Here is a 22782-nt window from a genome sequence, read left to right on the forward strand (position 1 = left end):
AATCCAGAAAATCACATTGTATGATTTTTAAGTAATTAATTTGCATTTTATTGCATGACATAAGTATTTGATCACCTACCAACCAGTACGAATTCCGGCTCTCACAGACCTGTAAGTTTTTCTTTAAGAAGCCCTCCTGTTCTCCACTCATTACCTGTATTAACTGCACCTGTTTGAGCTCATTACCTGTATAAAAGACACCTGTCCACACACTCAATCAAACAGACTCCAACCTCTCCACAATGGCCAAGACCAGAGAGCTGTGTAAGGACATCAGGGATAACATTGTAGACCTGCACAAGGCTGGGATGGGCTACAGGACAATAGGCAAGCAGCTTGGTGAGAAGGCAACAACTGTTGGCGCAATTATTAGAAAATGGAAGAAGTTCAAGATGACGGTCAATCACCCTCGGTCTGGGGCTCCATGCAAGATCTCACCTCGTGGGGCATCAATGATCATGAGGAAGGTGAGGGATCAGCCCAGAACTACACGGCAGGACCTGGTCAATGACCTGAAGAGAGCTGGGACCACAGTCTCAAAGAAAACCATTAGTAACACACTACGCCGTCATGGATTAAAATCCTGCAGCGCACGCAAGGTCCCCCTGCTCAAGCCAGCGCATGTCCAGGCCCGTCTGAAGTTTGCCAATGACCATCTGGATGATCCAGAGGAGGAATGGGAGAAGGTCATGTGGTCTGATTAGACAAAAATATAACTTTTTGGTCTAAACTCCACTCGCCGTGTTTGGAGGAAGAAGAAGGATGAGTACAACCCCAAGAACACCATCCCAACCGTGAAGCATGGAGGTGGAAACATCATTCTTTGGGGATGCTTTTCTGCAAAGGGGACAGGACGACTTCACCGTATTGAGGGGAGGATGGATGGGGCCATGTATCGCGAGATCTTGGCCAACAACCTCCTTCCCTCAGTAAGAGCATTGAAGATGGGTCGTGGCTGGGTCTTCCAGCATGACAACGACCCGAAACACACAGCCAGGGCAACTAAGGAGTGGCTCCGTAAGAAGCATCTCAAGGTCCTAGAGTGGCCTAGCCAGTCTCCAGATCTGAACCCAATAGAAAATCTTTGGGGGGAGCTGAAAGTCCGTATTGCCCAGCGACAGCCCCAAAACATAACTGCTTTAGAGGAGATCTGCATGGAGGAATGGGCAAAAATACCAGCAACAGTGTGTGAAAACCTTGTGAAGACTTACAGAAAACGTTTGACCTGTGTCATTGCCAACAAAGGGTATATAACAAAGTATTGAGAAACTTTTGCTATTGACAAAATACTTATTTTCCACCATAATTTGCAAATAAATTCATAAAAAATCCTACAATGTGATTTTCTGGATTTTTATTTTATTACAGGCCTCTCTCATCTTTTTAAGTGGGAGAACTTGCACAATTGGTGGCTGACTAAATACTTTTTCCCCCACTGTATATACATATATAGATATATACATACATACATACATACATACACATATATATATATATATATATATATATATATATATATATATATACAGTGGGGAGAACAAGTATTTGATACACTGCCGATTTTGCAGGTTTTCCTACTTACAAAGCATGTAGAGGTCTGTAATTTTTATCATAGGTACACTTCAACTGTGAGAGACGGAATCTAAAACAAAAATCCAGAAAATCACATTGTATGATTTTTAAGTAATTCATTTGCATTGTATTGCATGACATAAGTATTTGATACATCAGAAAAGCAGAACTTTGGTACAGAAACCTTTGTTTGCAATTATAGAGATCATACGTTTCCTGTAGGTCTTGACCAGGTTTGCACACACTGCAGCAGGGATTTTGGCCCACTCCTCCATACAGACCTTCTCCAGATCCTTCAGGTTTCGGGGCTGTCGCTAGGCAATACGGACTTTCAGCTCCCTCCAAAGATTTTCTATTGGGTTCAGGTCTGGAGACTGGCTAGGCCACTCCAGGACCTTGAGATGCTTCTTACGGAGCCACTCCTTAGTTTCCCTGGCTGTGTGATAAAAATTACAGACCTCTACATGCTTTGTAAGTAGGAAAACCTGCAAAATCGGCAGTGTATCAAATACTTGTTCTCCCCACTGTGTCATTGCCAACAAAGGGTATATAACAAAGTATTGAGAAACTTTTGTTATTGACCAAATACTTATTTTCCACCATAATTTGCAAATAAATTCATTAAAAATCCTACAATGTGATTTTCTGGATTTTCTTTTCTCATTTTGTCTGTCATAGTTGACGTGTACCTATGATGAAAATTACAGGCCTCTCTCATCTTTTTAAGTGGGAGAACTTGCACAATTGGTGGCTGACTAAATACTTTTTTCCCCCACTGTATGTGGGTATGTGTATGTGTATATATGTACAGTGGAGAGAACAAGTATTTGATACACTGCCGATTTTGCAGGTTTTCCTACTTACAAAGCATGTAGAGGTCTGTAATTTTTATCATAGGTACACTTCAACTGTGAGAGGCGGAATCTAAAACAAAAATCCAGAAAATCACATTGTATGATTTTTAAGTAATTAATTTGCATTTTATTGCATGACATAAGTATTTGATCACCTACCAACCAGTAAGAATTCCGGCTCTCACAGACCTGTTAGTTTTTCTTTAAGAAGCCCTCCTGTTCTCCACTCATTACCTGTATTAACTGCACCTGTTTGAACTCGTTACCTGTATAAAAGACACCTGTCCACACACTCAATCAAACAGACTCCAACCTCTCCACAATGGCCAAGACCAGAGAGCTGTGTAAGGACATCAGGGATAAAATTGTAGACCTGCACAAGGCTGGGATGGGCTACAGGACAATAGGCAAGCAGCTTGGTGAGAAGGCAACAACTGCTGGCGCAATTATTAGAAAATGGAAGAAGTTCAAGATGACGGTCAATCACCCTCGGTCTGGGGCTCCATGCAAGATCTCACCTCGTGGGGCATCAATGATCATGAGGAAGGTGAGGGATCAGCCCAGAACTACACGGCAGGACCTGGTCAATGACCTGAAGAGAGCTGGGACCACAGTCTCAAAGAAAACCATTAGAAACACACTACGCCGTCATGGATTAAAATCCTGCAGCGCATGCAAGGTCCCCCTGCTCAATCCAGCGCATGTCCAGGCCCGTCTGAAGTTTGCCAATGACCATCTGGATGATCCAGAGGAGGAATGGGAGAAGGTCATGTGGTCTGATGAGACAAAAATATAACTTTTTGGTCTAAACTCCACTCGCCGTGTTTGGAGGAAGAAGAAGGATGAGTACAACCCCAAGAACACCATCCCAACCGTGAAGCATGGAGGTGGAAACATCATTCTTTGGGGATGCTTTTCTGCAAAGGGGACAGGACGACTGCACCGTATTGAGGGGAGGATGGATGGGGCCATGTATCGCGAGATCTTGGCCAACAACCTCCTTCCCTCAGTAAGAGCATTGAAGATGGGTCGTGGCTGGGTCTTCCAGCATGACAATGACCCAAAACACACAGCCAGGGCAACTAAGGAGTGGCTCCGTAAGAAGCAACTCAAGGTCCTGGAGTGGCCTAGCCAGTCTCCAGACCTGAACCCATTAGAAAATCTTTGGAGGGAGCTGAAAGTCCGTATTGCCTAGCGACAGCCCCGAAACCTGAAGGATCTGGAGAAGGTCTGTATGGAGGAGTGGGCCAAAATCCCTGCTGCAGTGTGTGCAAACCTGGTCAAGAACTACAGGAAACGTATGATCTCTGTAATTGCAAACAAAGGTTTCTGTACCAAATATTAAGTTATGCTTTTCTGATGTATCAAATACTTATGTCATGCAATAAAATGCAAATTAATTACTTAAAAATCATACAATGTGATTTTCTGGATTTTTGTTTTAGATTCCGTCTCTCACAGTTGAAGTGTATATATATATATATATATATATATATATATATATATATATATATATATATATATATATATATATATAAACATGGGGTATTGGAAGTGATGCAGACAATTACATTGATGGAAGTTACAATCTATCTGCAATATTAAGCTAATCTCCCCCCCACAAAAAAACCCCCACAAAAAACCAGCCTCATTAAAACAGCAGTGAATCACAACCTTCCCTGCGTTTTCACAACCTTTCACCTTATTTATTCTGATAGAATTTGTGGCTTCCTTCGAGTCTCAGTTTCTCTGCCATATTTCACTAATTTATGGGCTTGCCGATCTAAATCACTCATCTCTCTCTTCCCTCCACTCTGCCTTTAGAATACACTCACAATCTCTAGCCCAATTTTCTAACGATTTCATTCAGAAGGTAATATCCTATTTACAGTAAAAAGGCTACCTTATTCTTTATTTCTCTCTAGCTATGATTTTCCCCAGTTTGATTCTAGCTGAACTGCAGTAAGAGTAGCGAGGGCAGGGCAACCCTTGGCTCTGTGTGTGTGTGTGTGTCCCTCTCCCTATCCCACTCTTTTCTGTGTTCCTCTTCCTCCGTTTCTTCTGCAGTGACCCTTTTCCACCCTTCTCCAAGTGCTGAAGAAATATATTATCTTATAGTTTACCCTGGTAGACGTTATTATGTGGACAATGGCTTGTGAGCAAAGGAATGATTTCTAGGTCTAGTAATTATGTTATTCAAAGACTCTCGAAGGGACAGAACGAGAGAAGGTGAGGGAGAGATCGGGATGCAGTGAGTGGGCTTTCCTCCATTTACCTTCTCCCTATGGTTCTTTGATTACACTCACTCCATCTTTCCATCCATCCATCCCTTGCCTTTTACCTCCATCGCTCTCTCTCTTCCCTCTCTCCATCTCCTCCCCCTGTATTTACCCAGCCTGATGAAAGACACCTTGGAGGGGCCAGCAGATCTCTTCAGCTGAGCACAGACAGTCAATTACCCCCTGGGTGAACGCTAGGACAGCTAGTCTGTGTGTGTGTGTGTGTATGTTTTTGGGCGTGTCTGTGAAAGGTGAGGGGTGGCTCTGCAGATGTCAACATAATCATTCCCTCACAGTATAAAGGCATAGACACATTGCCTTGTGTCTTTTCAATATAACAGATATACCATTCACTCACAGAGTTAATCATAGAGCTGTATAAGCCTAAATATGCTCATAACACTGATGGAGTGACCTTACTGTGAAACTGTGCAGATTACAGAGACTACAGTGAGATTGGAGGAGGTAGGGGACAATCACACATGCTTCCTGCCCAGGATTGATTTGTTTACCTGTGCTGTACTGAACACACACTTGAAGAGAATCCCTGCTGCATTGCATGCACACACTTGTTCTAAAGCAGAGTACACACACAAACACACACTTTTGCTGCACTGGTTCTACTCAACCCCCAGAGGAAAAGGCACTTATCACTTGAACCGATTTTTTAAAAATGCTGACCTCTGGATTTCTAGTGACTCATAGCTCCACCTACTGGTTATAAAGTGGAAGTGTAGTTTCACGTGTAGCTCAGAGAACACCTTTAGCTGGATACTAATAAAAGCCCGTATGTACCCACAGCGAGAAAACAAATGTTCATGCAGATTGGAACTTTCAATATGCTTAAATATGATTAAGTTAAGTGATTACACCAGCATAAGAAACTCTGTATGTTTCTATATCCGTTTTGTCACCAAAGCCCCAAATACTACCCACTACTGTGACCTGTACGCTCTTGTTGGCTGGTCCTCAATACATATTCGTCGCCAAACCCACTGGCTCCAGGTCATCTATAAATCACTGCTAGGCAAATCCCCGCCTTATCTTAACTCATTGGTCACCATAGCAACACCCACATGTAGTATGCGCTCCAGCAGGTACAGTGCCCTCCACTATTATTGGCACCCCTGTTTAAGATGTGGTCGAGGACTTCCAAAAATTCTCCTTTTTTTTAAAACAACATAGAACCCAAATGCAAAAAAAAGAGAAAAATCCAACCTTTTATTTAAGTACATTACTTTGGTGGTAAAAAAAAAATCACCCATTTAGAAAAAAATAAACTTGAAATCATGTGTCCCACAATTATTGGCACCCCTAACAATTCCGCTGAAAATTTTAATTGATTTTTTTTTAAATATATTTTTCTGTAGTTGCTAAAGTTGGTCAGGGTATCTAGGAACTTTTAATTAGTGACTTCCTGTTTCCCTGGGGTATAAATATGACGTGACACAGAGGCCTAATTCTCTTACCCATTTGTCAACATGGCAAAGACAAGAGAACACACCATTCAAGTAAGGCAGATTTGTGTCGACCTTCATAAGTCAGGCAATGGCTACAAGAAAATAGCCACTTGCCTTAACTTGCCCGTATCTACAGTCAGAGGAATCATTAAGAAGTTTAAAACAACTGGAACAGTGACAAACAAGGCTGGAAGAGGTCCCAAGTTTATCTTGCCACAACGCACAGTGAGGAGGATTGTAAGAGAAGTAAAAAAAAGTCCTAAGCTCACTGTCACAGAATTGCATCAAAGAGTGGCATCTTGGGGTCACAAAGTCTCCAAAACAACCATCAGACGCTCTCTATATGCCAACAAGCTGTTTGGGAGGCATGCAAGGAAAAAGCCTTTTCTCACTAACACTCACAAACGTAAACGTCTGGAGTTTGCTAAGCGGCACTGGGACTTCAACTGGGATCGTGTGCTTTGGTCAGATGAGACTAAGATTTAGCTTTTTGGCAACAAACACTCTAAGTGGGTCTGGCGTAAAACAAAAGATGAGTATGCCGAAAAGCACCTCATGCCCACCGTGAAGTATGGTGGAGGATCTGTGATGTTGTGGGCCTGTTTCTCTTCCAAAGGCCCTGGGAACCTTGTTAGGGTGCATGGCATTATGAACGCTTTGAACTACCAGGACATTTTAAATAAAAACCGGATGGCCTCTGCCAGAAAGCTGAAGATGGGTCGTCATTGGGTCTTTCAGCAGGATAATGATCCAAAACATGTGGCAAAATCTACACAAAAATGGTTCAGCAGTCACAAACTCAAGGTCCTCCCATGGCCATCTCAGTCCCCAGACCTCAACCCAATCGAAAACCTGTGGGGCGAGCTCAAGAGGAGAGTGCATAAGAGAGGACCCAGGACACTGGATGATCTAGAAAGATTGTGCAAAGAAGAATGGTCAAAGATCCCTCTCTCTGTGTTCTCCAATCTTGTGAAATGTTATAGGAGGAGATTAAGTGCTGTCTTGTAGGCAAAAGGGGGTTGTACAAAGTATTAACATCAGGGGTGCCAATAATTGTGGGACACATGATTTCAAGTTTATTTTTTTCTAAATGTGTGATTTTTTTTTTACACCAAAGTAATGTACTTAAATAAAAGGTTGGATTTTTCTATTTTTTTGCATTTGGGTTCTATGTTGTTTAAAAAAAAATGAGAATTTTTGGAAGTCCTCGACCACATCTTAAACAGGGGTGCCAATAATTGTGGAGGGCACTGTATATCTCACTGGTCATCCCCAAAGCCAACACCTCCTTTGGCCGCCATTCCTTCCAGTTCTCTGCTGCCAATGACTGGAACGAACTGCAAAAATCTCTGAAGCTGGAGACTCTTATCTCCCTCACTAACTTTAAGCATCAGTTGTCAGAGCATCTTACCAATCACTGCACCTGTACACAGCCCATCTGAAATTAGCCCACCCAACTACCTCATCCCCATATTGTTATTTATTTTGCTCATTTGCACCCCAGTATCTTTATTTGCACATCATCTCTATCATTCCAGTGTTAATACTAAATTGAAATTATTTTTCACTATGGCCTATTTATTGCCTTACCTCCATAACTTGCTACATTTGCACACACTGTGTATAGATTTTCTGTTGTATTTTTGACTTTATGTTTTGTTTAACCCATATGTAACTCTGTGTTGTTGTTTTTTATCGCACTGCTTTGCTTTATCTTGGCCAGGTCGCAGTTGTAAATGAGAACTTGTTGTCAACTGGTTTACCTGGTTAAATAAAGGTGAAATAAAATCAAAATAAAATATCCGTCCCTCCCCTGTGCCGGGTTACGACAAAGTCAACATGTCCCTACCTCAATCAAGTAGAAATGTAAAATGGTTAAGGTAAGGGTTAAGTTTAGTGTTAGGTAAGGGTTATAGTTTATGGTTCAAGGAATCTGGATAGCAGTGACCGTACTCCCTGGATATACAGTATACATATTTAACATTGTAATACACTACCCCTACATGCCATTGTGTCACGACCCGGTGCGAGAAACAGTCACTAATAATTGTCAGAACCCAGAAGATGAGGCAGACACAGCAGTACTAGAGATGGTGGTTTAATAAAGAACAAAATCCTCAGGCAAAGAAACTAAATCCACAATGTCCAAAAATAAAGCCAAGAGGCACAAAGAGGAAAACCTCCAAAAAAACAAGGAAACTCCACAAAGTGGTAAAAATCCCACCAGAGAAATATCCATATAACACAAGGCTTGGGCTGGGGCTGGGTGCTAACTTACAAACACTGAGCAAGGAACTGAGGAACACACAGGGTTTAAATACTAACAAGGGAATGACCTACAGGTGCAAACAATAATTAGATCAAGAAAAAACAAAAGGTACAAAAAAGGTGCAATGGGGACATCTAGTGACCAAAACCCGAACAGTCATGGCCAAAACCTGACAGAATCCCCCTCCTAGGAACGGCTCCTGACGTTCCTACCAGCCTTCTCAGGGTGGAGGGCCCTGAACTGACGAATGAGGTCAGGGTCCAGTATGTCCTTGGCAGGAACCCAGGAGCGCTCCTCGGGACCGTAGCCTTCCCAGTCCACCAGATACTGCCAGGACCGCTGCACCCGGCGGGAATCCAGTATCCGGTGGACGGTATAAGCCGACTGGCCACCGATGACACGGGGCGGAGGGGGAGGTCTGCCTGCCGGAATAAGGGGAGAAAAAACAACAGGTTTTAATAAAGAAATGTGAAATGTTGGATTGATCTTAAGGGATCTGGGTAAGTGCAGGCGAAAAGTAACGGGATTGACTCTCCTGGCAATCTTAAAGGGACCGATGAACCTCTGGGACAGCTTGCGAGACTCCACCCGTAGCGGTAGGTTCTTAGTTGAGAGCCATACTCTCTGGCCGGGGTACAGGGTAGGACCGGGACGGCGACCTCTGTTTGCTTGTCGTTGGTACTGCTGAGAGGAACGCAGAAGATTAAGACGTGCCTTCTTCCACGTAAGCCGACAGCGTCTGATGAACCTCGAGGCTGAAGGCACTCTGACTTCTGCCTCCTGGTCCGGGAACAATAGAGGTGCATAGCCAAACTGACACTCATGCGGGGACATACCAGTGGAGGAGGAGCACAAGGTGTTGTGCGCGTACTCGGCCCAAACAATGAAGGATGACCAAGTGGACGGGTTGTTGGAAACCATGCATCTGAGGGTGGTTTCCAGCTCCTGATTCATCCTCTCAGTTTGGCCATTGGACTCCGGATGGTACCCGGAAGATAAACTGGCCGTGGCCCCTATGAGTTGGCAGAAGGCCTTCCAAAACCTTGAGGCGAACTGGGGACCTCTGTCGGAAACCATATCTTGCGGGATCCCAAAGACTCGGAACATGGTTAATCACCAACTCAGCTGTTTCCTTGGCAGAAGGTAATTTGGTCAAAGGAACAAACCTGGCCGCCTTAGAAAACCTGTCGATGATGACTAGGATCGTAGTATTACCATGGGACGGAGGAAGGCCAGTAATAAAGTCCAATGAGATATGGGACCAGGGTCGGTGGGGAATAGATAGAGGGTGAAGGAGTCCTTGAGGGCGAAGGTGAGAAGATTTTCCCTGGCAGCACACGGAACAGGCCTTGATGAAAGTGGCAACGTCCTCCTTCATGGTGGGCCACCAGAACTTACGCTGGATGAACTCCAAGGTGCGGCCTATGCCCGGGTGACAGGTGAGGCGAGAGGAGTGCCCCCACCGAAGGACTTGGGACCTTGCTGCCTTGGGAACAAACAACCGATTAGCAGGACCTCCACCAGGGCCCGGTTCGATGGCTTGAGCCTGTTTCACGGTATCCTCCACTTGCCACGAGATCGGAGCCACGATCTTAGCGGCCGGAAGGACAGTCATGTCAGTATCTTCTCGAATGGCAGGAGAGTAGATTCGTGACAAGGCGTCCGGTTTGAGATTCTTCGACCCGGGTCTATAGGTGAGGATAAACTGAAATCGGCTGAAGAAAAGAGACCATCGAGCTTGTCTGGCGTTCAACCGCTTCGCCTGCTGGATATACTCCAGATTCTTGTGGTCCGTAAGCACTTGAAACGGTTGAGAAGCCCCCTCGAGCCAGTGTCTCCATTCCTTCAATGCCATCTTAACCGCTAGGAGTTCACGATCCCCCACATCGTAATTCCTCTCGGCCGGGGTAAGCCGGTGAGAGAAGAAGGCGCAAGGATGAAGCTTCTTGTCTTCACCCCTCTGAGACAGGACAGCTCCAACCCCAACCTCTGATGCGTCTACCTCCACCACAAAAGGTTCCTCCGCCGTTGGTAGTGTCAGGATGGGAGCAGAGAGGATGCGCTGCTTGAGTCCTTGGAAGGCCGTCTCAGCTTCTCTCCCCCACAGAAACCTTGTGTTGCCACCCTTGGTTACCGCCGAGAGAGGGGCTGCCACCGAGCTGAAGTTCTTGATGAACTTGCGGTAAAAGTTGGTGAAGCCCAGGAAACGTTGAACTTCCTTAACGGACTTGGGGGTGGGCCAATCCGCTACCGCCTCTACCTTCTTGGGGTCCATCTGGACTCGTCCGGGTTCCACAATAAATCCCAGGAATTGTACTCGAGAGGAATGGAATTCACACTTCTCCGGCTTAACGTACAAATGGCTGTCTAGGAGGCGTTTGAGCACTTGTCTGACATGCTTAGTGTGTTCTTGAAGGGAGCTCGAAAAGATGAGGATGTCATCCAAGTACACAAACACGAAGATGTTAAGCATATCCCTAAGCACATCGTTTATGAGCGCTTGGAACACAGCCGGAGCGTTGGTCAGGCCGAAGGGCATCACCGAGTATTCGTAGTGACCAGTAGGCGTGTTGAAAGCGGTCTTCCACTCGTCCCCGGGTTTGATCCGCACAAGATGGTATGCGTTCCGAAGGTCAAGCTTAGTGAAGACAACTGCTTCCTGGAGCAGCTCAAAGGCTGTGGCCATAAGAGGTAGCGGGTAGCGGTTACGGACAGTTATGGCATTGAGTCCCCGGTAGTCGATGCAAGGTCGTAATCCGCCGTCTTTCTTGGCCACAAAGAAAAACCCTGCTCCCGCCGGCGAGGTAGATGGACGCATGAGGCCTGCTGTCAGAGCGTCCTTGATGTAGGTATCCATAGCAGCTCGTTCGGGTGGAGAAAGGGAAAAGATCCGACCCCTGGGAGGGCAGGTCCCCGGCAACAGGTCGATGGTGCAATCGTAAGGTCTATGGGGTGGTAGTTTGGTGGCCCTCTGTTTGCTAAATACCAGTTTGAGGTCATGGTAACACTCGGGAACTCGGGACAAGTCGATGGATTCTAGAGACTCGGAAGGAGAACTCTGGGAACTCGGGAAGATACAAGTGGCTTGGCACGTGGGACCCCACTGCTTGATAGTGCCCACAGACCAGTCGATGTGAGGGTTATGGCTGTGAAGCCAGGGATAGCCAAGGACGAGAGGAAACTCGGAACAGGCGATCAGATGAAAGTTCATCACTTCCTTGTGTTGGGAAACTGAAAGTCGTAAGGGGGTAGTGGCACGAGTGACAAGTCCAGATCCCAAAGGACTTCTATCCAACGTAGTAACCCTTATGGGGTCACTTAGAGGTTCAGAAGGAACGCCATTCTCCTTCGCCCAGATCCCATCCATGAAGTTACCTGCGGCTCCAGAGTCTACCAAGGCTTGAAGAGAAACCTCGTGGTCGTCCCAGGAAAGGGTAACAGGAATGAGCAGGCGGGAGTTGGATGGATGGGAGGAGGTTATGTTTCCCGTTACAGTCCTCCCAGGCCTGCACGGGAGAGTGCGTTTCCCTGGAGCCCGGGACACGTGGAGCGGAAATGGCCCGGTTTGCCGCAATATAGACAGCATCGCTCCCTCATCCGGCGGTCTCTCTCAGCCTGGGAGATGCGTCCAACCTGCATGGGTTCTGGTGGAGCCAGCGAGGATAAAGGTGGAGACTCGGAGTTGGAACCGATAGGAACTAGGGTGAGCGGTCTATGGTTTTGTTCTCTCTCTCTCAGACGCTGGTCTATGCGTGAAGCCAACTTGATAAGGGACTCGAGGTTGTCCGGTGGTTCCCGAGTGGCCAGTTCATCTTGGATGGTGTCAGAAAGACCCTTCAAAAAACACACTGTGAGCGCCTCGTCGTTCCAGCCACTTGCTGCTGCCACAGTGCGGAACTGGATGGCATAGTCCGTCACGCTGCGCCGACCTTGGCGGAGAGTCAGGAGCTGTTTGGCTGAGTCAGGGCCGTTGGTAGGACCTTGAAACACTCGCTTGAATTCTTCAGCAAAGGCAGAGTAGCTGGCACAGCAGGGACTTTGGGCATCCCACACAGCAGTAGCCCAGGCTAGAGCCTTTTCCGACAGCAGGGTGATGATATATGCTATCTTGGACCGGTCGGTGGGAAACGACGATGGTTGCAGCTCAAAGGAGAGAGAACATTGGGTGAAAAACCCCTTACAAACACTTGGATCCCCTGAGAACCGTTGGGGAGGCGGCAGACGAGGTTCCGCCAGGGGATTAACTGCCAGGGGCCCTTGAATCGGATGAACTGGAGCAGAAGCGGTTGCCGGGGAAAGTCGATCCGAAATCTGCTTTATGGACGTCAGCATCTCTGACAGAAGTTGAGAATGTCTAGCCATTAAGGCCTCTTGCTGAACCAGAGCAGCTTCGTGGCGTTGGACAGTCCCCTCATGGTGGGACAGCATGGAACAAAAATCCTGGGTACTGGCTGCCTCTGGGTTCATAATAATGGCTCAGTGTTTCTGTCACGACCCGGTGCGAGAAACAGTCACTAATAATTGTCAGAACCCAGAAGATGAGGCAGACACAGCAGTACTAGAGATGGTGGTTTAATAAAGAACAAAATCCTCAGGCAAAGAAACTAAATCCACAATGTCCAAAAATAAAGCCAAGAGGCACAAAGAGGAAAACCTCCAAAAAAACAAGGAAACTCCACAAAGTGGTAAAAATCCCACCAGAGAAATATCCATATAACACAAGGCTTGGGCTGGGGCTGGGTGCTAACTTACAAACACTGAGCAAGGAACTGAGGAACACACAGGGTTTAAATACTAACAAGGGAATGACCTACAGGTGCAAACAATAATTAGATCAAGAAAAAACAAAAGGTACAAAAAAGGTGCAATGGGGACATCTAGTGACCAAAACCCGAACAGTCATGGCCAAAACCTGACACATTGTGTGCTGAAGCTATGGGTTTATTTTTCCACTGTCACTAGGCCTACACATTCACACTCAAACTTAATTGAATGGGGGATGCATAACTACTTTTCACTGAAGAAGGGAAATGAGGTACAACATAACTTCAAACGAAGAAATCATGCCTGACAAGACCAATGAAATCATAACGGTATCCTAATATAGTGTGGATACAGGAGTAGCCTATTCTACAATAATGTAACTGTATGTGCTAGTATTATTTATCTAATTGATCAATGAAATTGTAAATGTTGATGGGTACGCTACTTCATTCAATGATTACGGTATTGTACAAGGTAGATACAGGAGTAGCCTATAGTCTACAATAATAACGTCATTGAATGTGCTATAGTATAATTTATTTAAATGATGAATGAAATTGTAAATGGGGATGGGTAGGCTACTTCATTCAGTGAATACTGAATGTCTTGCCGTCTCTGGGAGTATGTTAATGAAGGATTTTCAGCTGTTGAACTATGGCAATGTAGAACTAATTTCTAAATCTATCTTTATTTTAGTCAAGAAGTGATGAGCCAAAGCAACCTATCAGTGTCACTGCAGCTGTTCTACCCACTGCTCTCCCTCCACAAGCAACCACATCCTCTTCTCCTGTTCAACTAATTTGCCACCACACTAAAATGGACTGTACATACATACCCCTGTGCCCATCTCATTGCAACATGATCCATCCAAGGCCTCAGCTGGATGCCTAAAGTGTGAGAAATGTAAACAAGATGCTACAGTAGTGTGTGTGTGTGTATGGATGGAGTTCCGAGAAAATACATGAGTGTGATGTGCCCCTCTGTGTCAATGTTGAAATGACATAAATGAAAGATGGCAAAGGAGATAGTGATGAGAGTGAGAGCATACAGTATGAAAATAAAAGACCCCTTGGTATCCAAAATGAGTGTGGGGTGCCCTCTTGTGTCTCCTTTTTGTCTGTTTGAGGATACTACAGTCACCCCTGGTGGAGGTTCTTGAAACACTGCTATTTAAATCTGAGCAGAGGTTTATGAAAACCTTCAAAGGTGGTGGTGCTCTGTTGCGTGTTATCTTGAATACCAGGCAGATGTTTGAGTACAGAATGAAATGGTGTAAACTTAACAGGTTGAACTTGTTGAGTACACTCTTTGAAAAAGGGGTTCCAACAGGGTTCTTTGATGGTCACCAAAGGAGAACCCTTTTTGGTTCCTGTGGAATGGATCCCAAAAGGGTTCTACCTAGGCACAGAAGGGTTTCTACCTGGAACCAAAAAGGGTTCTCCTATGGGTACAGCGGAATAATCATTTTTAGGTTGTAGATAGGCCTACACTCAGAAAAAAAGTGCTATGTTGCAGTGGTGGTTCATTGGTGGTGGGGAGTTAAGATAATCAGATACTCTATGAAACATCCCCACTTTTAGCACACATTTGCAAGCAGGCAAAGTAACCTTCTATGTGTGCTGAGGCATGTGTGATCACTCAACATTGACAGGACCGACAAAAAAAGACATGCTCACATGCAAACAAAAGATAACATGTGTCTAACTTGCACCGTTATGCAATTATTTAGAGACTAGATACAAATAGCTAACCCTGGCTACCAATGTTCTAGCATTAATTTATTGAGGCAAGCAGATCAGAGATGTCAAGGTGGTACCCGTGTAGCTCAGTTGGTAGAGCATGGCGTTTGCAACGCCAGGGTTGTGGATGCGATTCCCACGGGGGGCCAGTATGAAAAAATAAAATAATGTATGCACTCACTAACTGTAAGTCGCTCTGGATAAGAGCGTCTGCTAAATGACTAAAAGGTAAATGTACCCAAGCATATGCCATGTGTATATGTGACACACAAATTTATGTATGGTCATATTTTTTACGTTTTATTTTGTTTGTTATTTTATGGCGCCAACCCTTGTATCATTCCCTAGGCCTCCCAGGTATTTGCATTTAAAGTAATGTCAAATCAAATCAAATTTGATGGGTCACATACACGTGTTCAGCAGATGTTATTGCAGGTGTAGCGAAATGCTTGTGCTTCTAGCTCCGACAATGCAGTAATATCGAACAATTTCACAACATATATCCAATACACACAAATCTAAGTAAGGAATGAATTAAGAATATTTACATATATGGACGAGCGATGTCAGAGCGGCATGGACTAAGATACAGTAGAATAGTATAGGATACAGTATATACATACAGTGCTATGAAAAAGTATTTGCCCCCTTTCTAATTTTCTCTACTTTTGCATATTTGTGATAGTGAATGTTATCAGATCTTCAACCAAAACCTAATATTAGATAAAGATAACATAAGTGAACAAATAACACAACAATTACATTTTTATTTCATTTATTTCATAAACAAAGTTATGCAACACCCAATTCCCCTGTGTGAAAAAGTAATTGCCCCCTTACAGAATTCATGGTTCCTTCTATTAAGGCAAGTCGTCCAGGTCCTGAGGCAGCAAAGCATCCCCAAACCATCACACCACCACCACCATGCTTGACCTTTGGTATGATGTGCTTACTGTGGAATGCAGAGTTTGGTTTTTGCCAGGCATTACTGGAACCATGTCATCCAAAAAGTTATACTTTTGAATCATCTGTCCATAGAACGTTCTTCCAAGAGTCTTGATGATCATCCTGGTGCTTTTTGGCAAACTTGAGTCAACTTTTTGGACGAGATGGGTCCCATTATGCCTGGCGAAAACCAAACACTGCATTCCACAGTAAGAACATCATATCAAAGGTCAAGCATGGTGGTGGTAGTGTGATGGTTTGGGGATGCTTTGCTGCCTCAGGACCTGGACGACTTGCCTTAATAGAAGGAACCATGAATTCTGCTCTGTATCAGAGAATTCTACAGGAGAATGTCAGACCATCCGTCTGTGAGCTGAAGCTGAAGCGCAGCTGGGTCATGCAGCAAGACAATGATCCAAAACACACAATCAAGTCTACATGAAAATTGCTAAAAAGCAACAAATTTGAAGTTTTGGAATGGCCTAGTCAAAGTCCAGACCTAATCCCAATTGAGATGTTGTGGCAGGACTTGAAACGAGCAGTTCATGCTTGAAAACCCACACGTCACTGAGGTAAAGCAGTTCTGCATGGAAGAGTGGGCCAAAATTCCTCCACAGCGACGTGAGAGACTGATCAACAACTACAGGAAGCATTTGGTTGGAGTCATTGCAGCTAAAGGTGGCACAACCAGTTATTGAGTGTAAGGGGGCAATTACTTTTTCACACAGGGGAATTGGGTGTTGCATATCTTTGTTTATGAAATAAATGAAATAAAAATGTAATTGTTGTGTTATTTGCTCACTTATGTTCCCTTTATCTAATATTAGGTTTTGGTTGAAGATCTGATAACATTCAGTATCAGAAATATGCAAAAGTAGAGAAAATTAGAAAGGGGGCAAATACTTTTTCATAGCACTGTATCAGATGAGTAATGCAAGATATGTAAACATTATTAAGTGATTAAGATACCGTAGAATAGTATAGAATACAGTATATACATATGAGATGAGTAATGCAAGATATGTAAACATTATTAAAGTGGCTAGTGTTCCATTTCTTAAAGTGGTCAGTGATTTCTAGTCTATGTCTATAGGCAGCAGGCACTAATGTGCTAGTGATGGCTGTTTAACAGTCTAATGGCCTTGAGATAGAAGCTGTTTTCCAGTCTCTCGGTCCCAGCTTTGATGCACCTGTACTGACCTTGCCTTCTGGATGATAGCGGGGTGAACAGGCAGTGGCTCAGGTGGTTGATGTCCTTGATGATCTTTTTGGCCTTCCTGTGACATCGGGTGCTGTAGGTGTCCTGGAGGGCGGGTAGTTTGCCCCCGGCAATGCGTTGTGCAGACCGCACAACCCTCTGGAGAGCCTTGCAGTTGTGGGCGGTGCAGTTGCCGTACCAGGCGGTGATACAGCCCGACAGGATGCTCTCAATTGTGCATCTGTAAAAGTTTGTGAGGGTTTTAGGTGCCAAGCCAAATTTCTTTAGCCTCCTGAGGTTGAAGAGGCTCTGTTGCACCTTCTTCACCACACTGTCTGTGTGGGTGGTCCATTTCAGTTTGTCAATGATATGTACGCCAAGGAACTTGAAGCTTTCCACCTTCTCCACTGCGGTCCCGTCGATGTGGATAGGGGGGTGCACCCTCTGCTGTTTCCTGAAGTCCACGATCATCTCCTTTGTTTTGTTGACGTTGAGTGAGGGGTTATTTTCCTGGCACCACACTCTGTCTCGTTATTGTTGGTAATCAAGCCTACTACTGTTGTGTCGTCTGCAAACTTGATGATTGAGTTGGAGGCGTGCTTGGCCACCAAGCCATGGGTGAACAGGGAGTACAGAAGTGGGCTGAGCTCGCACCCTTGTGGGGCCCCAGTGTTGAGGATCAGCGAAGTGGAGGTGTTGTTTCCTACCTTCACCACCTGGGGGTGGCCCGTCAGGAGGTCCAGGACCCAGTTGCACAGGGCGGGGTTCAGACCCAGGGCCTCAAGCTTAATGATGAGCTTGGAGGGTACTATGGTGTTGAATGCTGAGCTATAGTCAATGAACAGCATTCTTACATAGGTATTCCTCTTGTCCAGATGGGATAGGGCAGTGTGCAGAGTGATGGCGATTGTATCGTCTGTGGATCTGTTGGGGCGGTAAGCAAATTGAAGTGGGTCTAGGGTGGCAGGTAAGGTAGAGGTGATATGATCCTTGACTAGACTCTCAAAGCACTTCATGATGACAGAGGTGAGTGCTACGGGGTGATAGTCGTTTAGTTCAGTTACCTTTGCTTTCTTGGGTATAGGAACAATGGTGGCCATCTTGAAGCATGTGGGGACAGCAGACTGGGATAGGGAGAGATTGAATATGTCCGTAAACACACCAGCCAGCTGGTCTGTGCATGCTCTGAGGACGCGGCTAGGGATGCCGTCTGGGCCGGAAGCCTCGCAAGGGTTAAGTTGAAATGTTTTACTCACGTCGGTCATGGAGAAGGAGAGCCCACAGTCCTTGGTAGCGGGCTGCGTTGGTGGCACTGTGTTATCCTCAAAGCGGGCGAAAAAGCTGTTTAGCTTGTCCGGAAGCAAGATGTCGGTCTCGGCGACGAGGCTGGTTTTCCTTTTGTAGTCTGTGATTGTCTGTAGATCCTGCCACATACGTCTCGTGTCTGAGCCATTAAATTGCGACTCCACTTTGTCTCTACACTGACGTTTTGCTTGTTTGATTGCCTTGCGGAGTGAATAACAACACTGTTTGTATTCTGCCATATTCCTAGTCACCTTGCCATGGTTAAATGCGGTGGTTTGCACTTTCAGTTTTGCGCGAATGCTGCCATCTATCCATGGTTTCTGGTTTGGGTAGGTTTTAATAGTCACAGTGGGTACGACATCTCCTAATCACTTCCTGATATACTCAGTTACCATATCAGTGTATTCGTCTAAATAATTTTCGGAAGCTACTCGGAACATATCCCAGTCCGTGTGATCAAAACAATCCTGAAGCGTGGATTCCGATTGGTCAGACCAGCGTTGAATGGTCCTTAGCATGGGTACTTCCTGTTTGAGTTTCTGCCTACAGGAAGAGAAAAGCAAAATGGAGTCGTGGTCATATTTGCCTAAAGGAGGGCGGCGGAGGGCCTTGTAAGCATCGCGGAATTTTGAATAACAGTGGTCCAGAATTTTAGCTAATGTATATGATTACTGGCGCTAGGGGGAGCTGTGACGTCAATGTGGAGGGTTAGTGAGACTGGGAGGTCTGGGAGGTTTCTTCTTCTATCTTGGAGAATGTCTACTACTGGAAACTACGTTTCTCCGTCTCATCATTTTACCCTATTAATTCAAGTATGTAATGTGCAAAAGTGCAATATGACTCAAAATATTGAGGTAACATGGTTAACTACATAGTCCATGAGTTTGGTGATGTTTGAAGACAATTGAAGGGAGTTTTAACTGAGTGAAAAACTGGTTGTTATTTTCCCCATTGTAAGTAATTCACTCACCAGTGGTGAGGGATGTGTGTGCCCAAGTCAACAGACGATTTCTCACCCCTGTGGAAATGTAGATGCGCTCCAGAGGGCAGGTGGTAGGAACAGGTTCCTGCTTCAGAGCCTGGCGGATGTCCATATCTACGTCCCAACACATGGGGCCAACGATACGGCAGGACCGATTGATGGGCTGGTGGACACTAACAGGGCCCTCAACCGGCATGGAACCACAGGGTACGGGAAAGCAGGTCCTCCGGCATCCTGGTCCCCAGGCAGTAGTTTTCATACTCGAACATGTGATGGTGGGATTGTGACGTTGGAGCCACGGGAGGCCGAGGATTACCTTGTGTACAGGTGCGGAGGTGATGAAGAAGGGAAGGCTTTCCTGGTGCTTGGGTCCCACGGTGAGGGTGAGTGGTGCGGTGATGTGCGTATCTGTGACGGATCCCAATGGTCGTATGTCCAGAGCTTGGATAGGAAAACGAGAGGAGAGCTGGTATGAGGTTAAGTTCAGGGAGGAGGCGAGGGCCTGGTCGATGAAGTTCCCAGCGGCTCCAGAGGCCACTAGAGCTGTAGAGACAACACTTGAGGGACAACCAGCCAGTGAAATAGGAACCATAAAGGGCTGAGGGAAACGATGAAAATAGGATACGCATGCCTACCCTGGGAGATGGAAGGTCACGGGGCTGCCCCTCTGCTCTAATGGACCCGGGGTTAGGACGCACCGGACACCCCTGAAGCTGGTGCCCCTCCTGGCTGCAATAGGGACAGAGCCCCAGCTGTCACCGGTGACGCTGCTCTGCCGCGGAGAGGTGTGTGGCCCCTACCTCCACAGGTTCAGGCTCTGCCTCAGGACAGCCAAAGGAGGGAGGCGAGGTGGTCACCGATGCTCCTGTAGAAGGTTATCCAGACCGATGGCCATCAAGATGAGAGCGTCCAAGGAAATATTATCATCCTGACATGCCAACTCCGTCTGGACCTCCTTGCGCAGTCCACTGCTAAATAGAGTGCGGAGCGCCGGCTCATTCCATCTGCTGGAAGCTGCCACAGTCCGAAAGGTGAGGGCGTACTCCGCAGCGGTCTGGGCACCCTGCTGGAGCTAGAGGATGGTTGAAGACCACCCTGAACAGAGCCATGAACCTCCCATAGGAACCCAGTTCCTCCTCTCCTCTCTCCCAGACGGCCGTAGCCCACTCCAACGCCCGTCCGGTCAGCAGGGAAATTACTGTGGCAACCTTGGACCTCTCGGTGGTGGGGGCTCCCGTCTGATAGGTGAAATAGAGGGAGCACTGGAGTAGGAAGCCACGGCATTTCGATGGAGTGCCGTCATATTTCTCCGGAAGGGAGCCCCCACCACCGAGAGGGCATCGCTGACCTGGGCGGATGGCTAGGTAGGCTGAGGGGCTGGCTCACTGTGACGACCCATGGTAGGAGGTCCTCTGATAGGGGAATAGAAAACCTCTGTGGTGGTGTTGAGGTGGTGGAGAACGCGGAGGACCTCCTCTATGGCCATACCCAGTTTCGCCAGCAGGTCGTGGTGTTGATGGAGTAGATGACCTTGTTCGTTAACCGTCTGGAAGAGGGTTGAATCTTCTGCTGCTTCCATATTGTTGAGGTGTTATTCTGTAACGTATGCGCCGGGAGTCAGGAAACAGGTGCAGAAGGTGAGTTTAATAAAGAACCGATGCAGATGAACAAATATGAGGAGCGTACTGAACATGAGAGAAAACACCTAGTGACTGAAGACAAAATAAAGGGGGTAATCAAGGAGGGAATGACGACCAGGTGTGCGTAATAATGGGGAACAGGTGTGCATATTAATGAAGCCAGGGCCGGTGGTTAGTAGCCCGGCGACGTTGAGCGCCGGAGGGAGGGAGCAAGAGTAGGCGTGACAGTAATGGAGGTTGGATAGGTTACTAATGGTTTACATGTAAGAGAAGGAATTAAGCCGCAACTGTTTACTGAGGTAAACAATGCAATTGTATATACCATTTTTGCATATACTGTAGTATGAAAAATGTCTGATTGACTTAGTGTTTGTCTATTGCTATTTTTGTATAACGTACTTTGAGATCACTGAAACTCCATCTGATGTGGTGGAAGTTGTCAAACCAGATCAAGATGCCTCGAGGACCACCTTCAGGCATGGGCTGAGAAGGATGTGGAGGTTTTTGACCAGATAAACATTATTGTCCTCTGTTAATTTAGTTTCTGGCCCTCCACGAGATATGTAAGAGATGCATTTGTAATAATATGAAATATAATTGCATTTATTTATATGATCAATTAAGGTGAGACTGAACATGGACAAGGCGAAAGAGAAACCGAAGGAGAGCCACCGGAGGAGAATCAAGAAGGGGACCAAGTGCTCAAAACAATTCTTTGTATTTGTTTTTGTTTTCCCCTGATGCCTGTTTATTCATATAAAGAAGAAGATAGTAAATATCATTAATCGCAATGGTTAGCCTATGCAAATTAATAGGAAAACATTAAAAGCTTATTAATAGGACTACATTTAGCCTAATTGGGAACAAATATAACGTGGGGAAAAGTCAAAGGATCCTAGTCAGGCTATTGTTTGTCAAATCCAGATTAAATATAGGTTTTCACGTGTATCAAATCTCTAGGCGATTGTGGGCTAAATCAATTACAAATATAGCTGAAATGTTCAGGCTTCATCATGATCTGTGATCAAGACAGACTGGGGTGTTTTCGGTTCCATTTAGGCTAAGGTTATGCATAAGAACACAACTGCACTGAAATGAATAGCCTGCTTCAATGATATTCTTCTGAATAAAGTGTTTATCTGTTAATCGGTCCACACCGATTCTATCTTTTTGTTTTTTTGCTCTAAGCATAGCCTACCACTAATATTCTAAATTGCGGAGCATTTAATAAAACAACCATATTTTCCTGTGATAGTGACACTTGCTTTTCATTTAAAAGTGAATGTTTTCATGAGCCTATAGGTTTACCAAGAAACCATGTGGAGGCTGAGCAAGACCTTCGATAGGCTAGTAGACTATGCTGAAATAATCGTGGAGTAAATCATTGTTATAGCCTAGATCACTTTATATAATATGGACCGTTGTTTCTTCTACGGCTAAGCAAACAAGGGGTAGCATATGCTTTTTCCCGTCTCTATAACAAGGGTTAGGCCTATATCCTCACACACCCCCTCAATTCAAGCCCTGCTTTTAACCATCTCCACAGAAATGTATTGCCTAAGGATTGCATGGTGACAGTGATTGTGTCTGTTAAACCAATAAACTGGTGGTAAACTGAGTCGGATAACCGTTCAAAACTATTTTTCCCAGTCTGAGCTCGTTTTTATTCTCCGAGTTCCCAGTTGTCTTGAACGCACTGAAGTCGGAAGTCAGAAATTGCCGAGTTCTGAGTTGTTTTGAATGCGCACTAGAGACCTAGGCTACGTCTTATTTCT

At 45.5% G+C, this 22782-nt stretch overlaps 1 protein-coding gene across 1 annotated transcript in view; it reads right to left on the reverse strand.

Annotated features, from left to right (window-relative positions):
* The window catches only part of LOC311111368 (mucin-5B-like), a gene marked incomplete at both ends in the record, with an annotated part of 46882 nt that extends 25936 nt beyond the window's left edge, over positions 1 to 20946 (reverse strand). Inside the window, 5 exons of the mRNA XM_084154085.1 lie at positions 19356 to 19910; positions 19993 to 20096; positions 20225 to 20439; positions 20583 to 20605; positions 20754 to 20946. Coding sequence (XP_084010211.1) covers positions 19356 to 19910; positions 19993 to 20096; positions 20225 to 20439; positions 20583 to 20605; positions 20754 to 20946 — 1090 coding nt within the window. The remainder of the gene's footprint in view (positions 1 to 19355; positions 19911 to 19992; positions 20097 to 20224; positions 20440 to 20582; positions 20606 to 20753) is intronic.
* Positions 20947 to 22782: the final 1836 nt, after the last annotated feature.

This window comes from Coregonus lavaretus, assembly GCF_964263955.1.
Source record: "Coregonus lavaretus genome assembly, chromosome: 37".
NCBI classification, from domain to species: Eukaryota; Metazoa; Chordata; class Actinopteri; order Salmoniformes; family Salmonidae; genus Coregonus; species Coregonus lavaretus.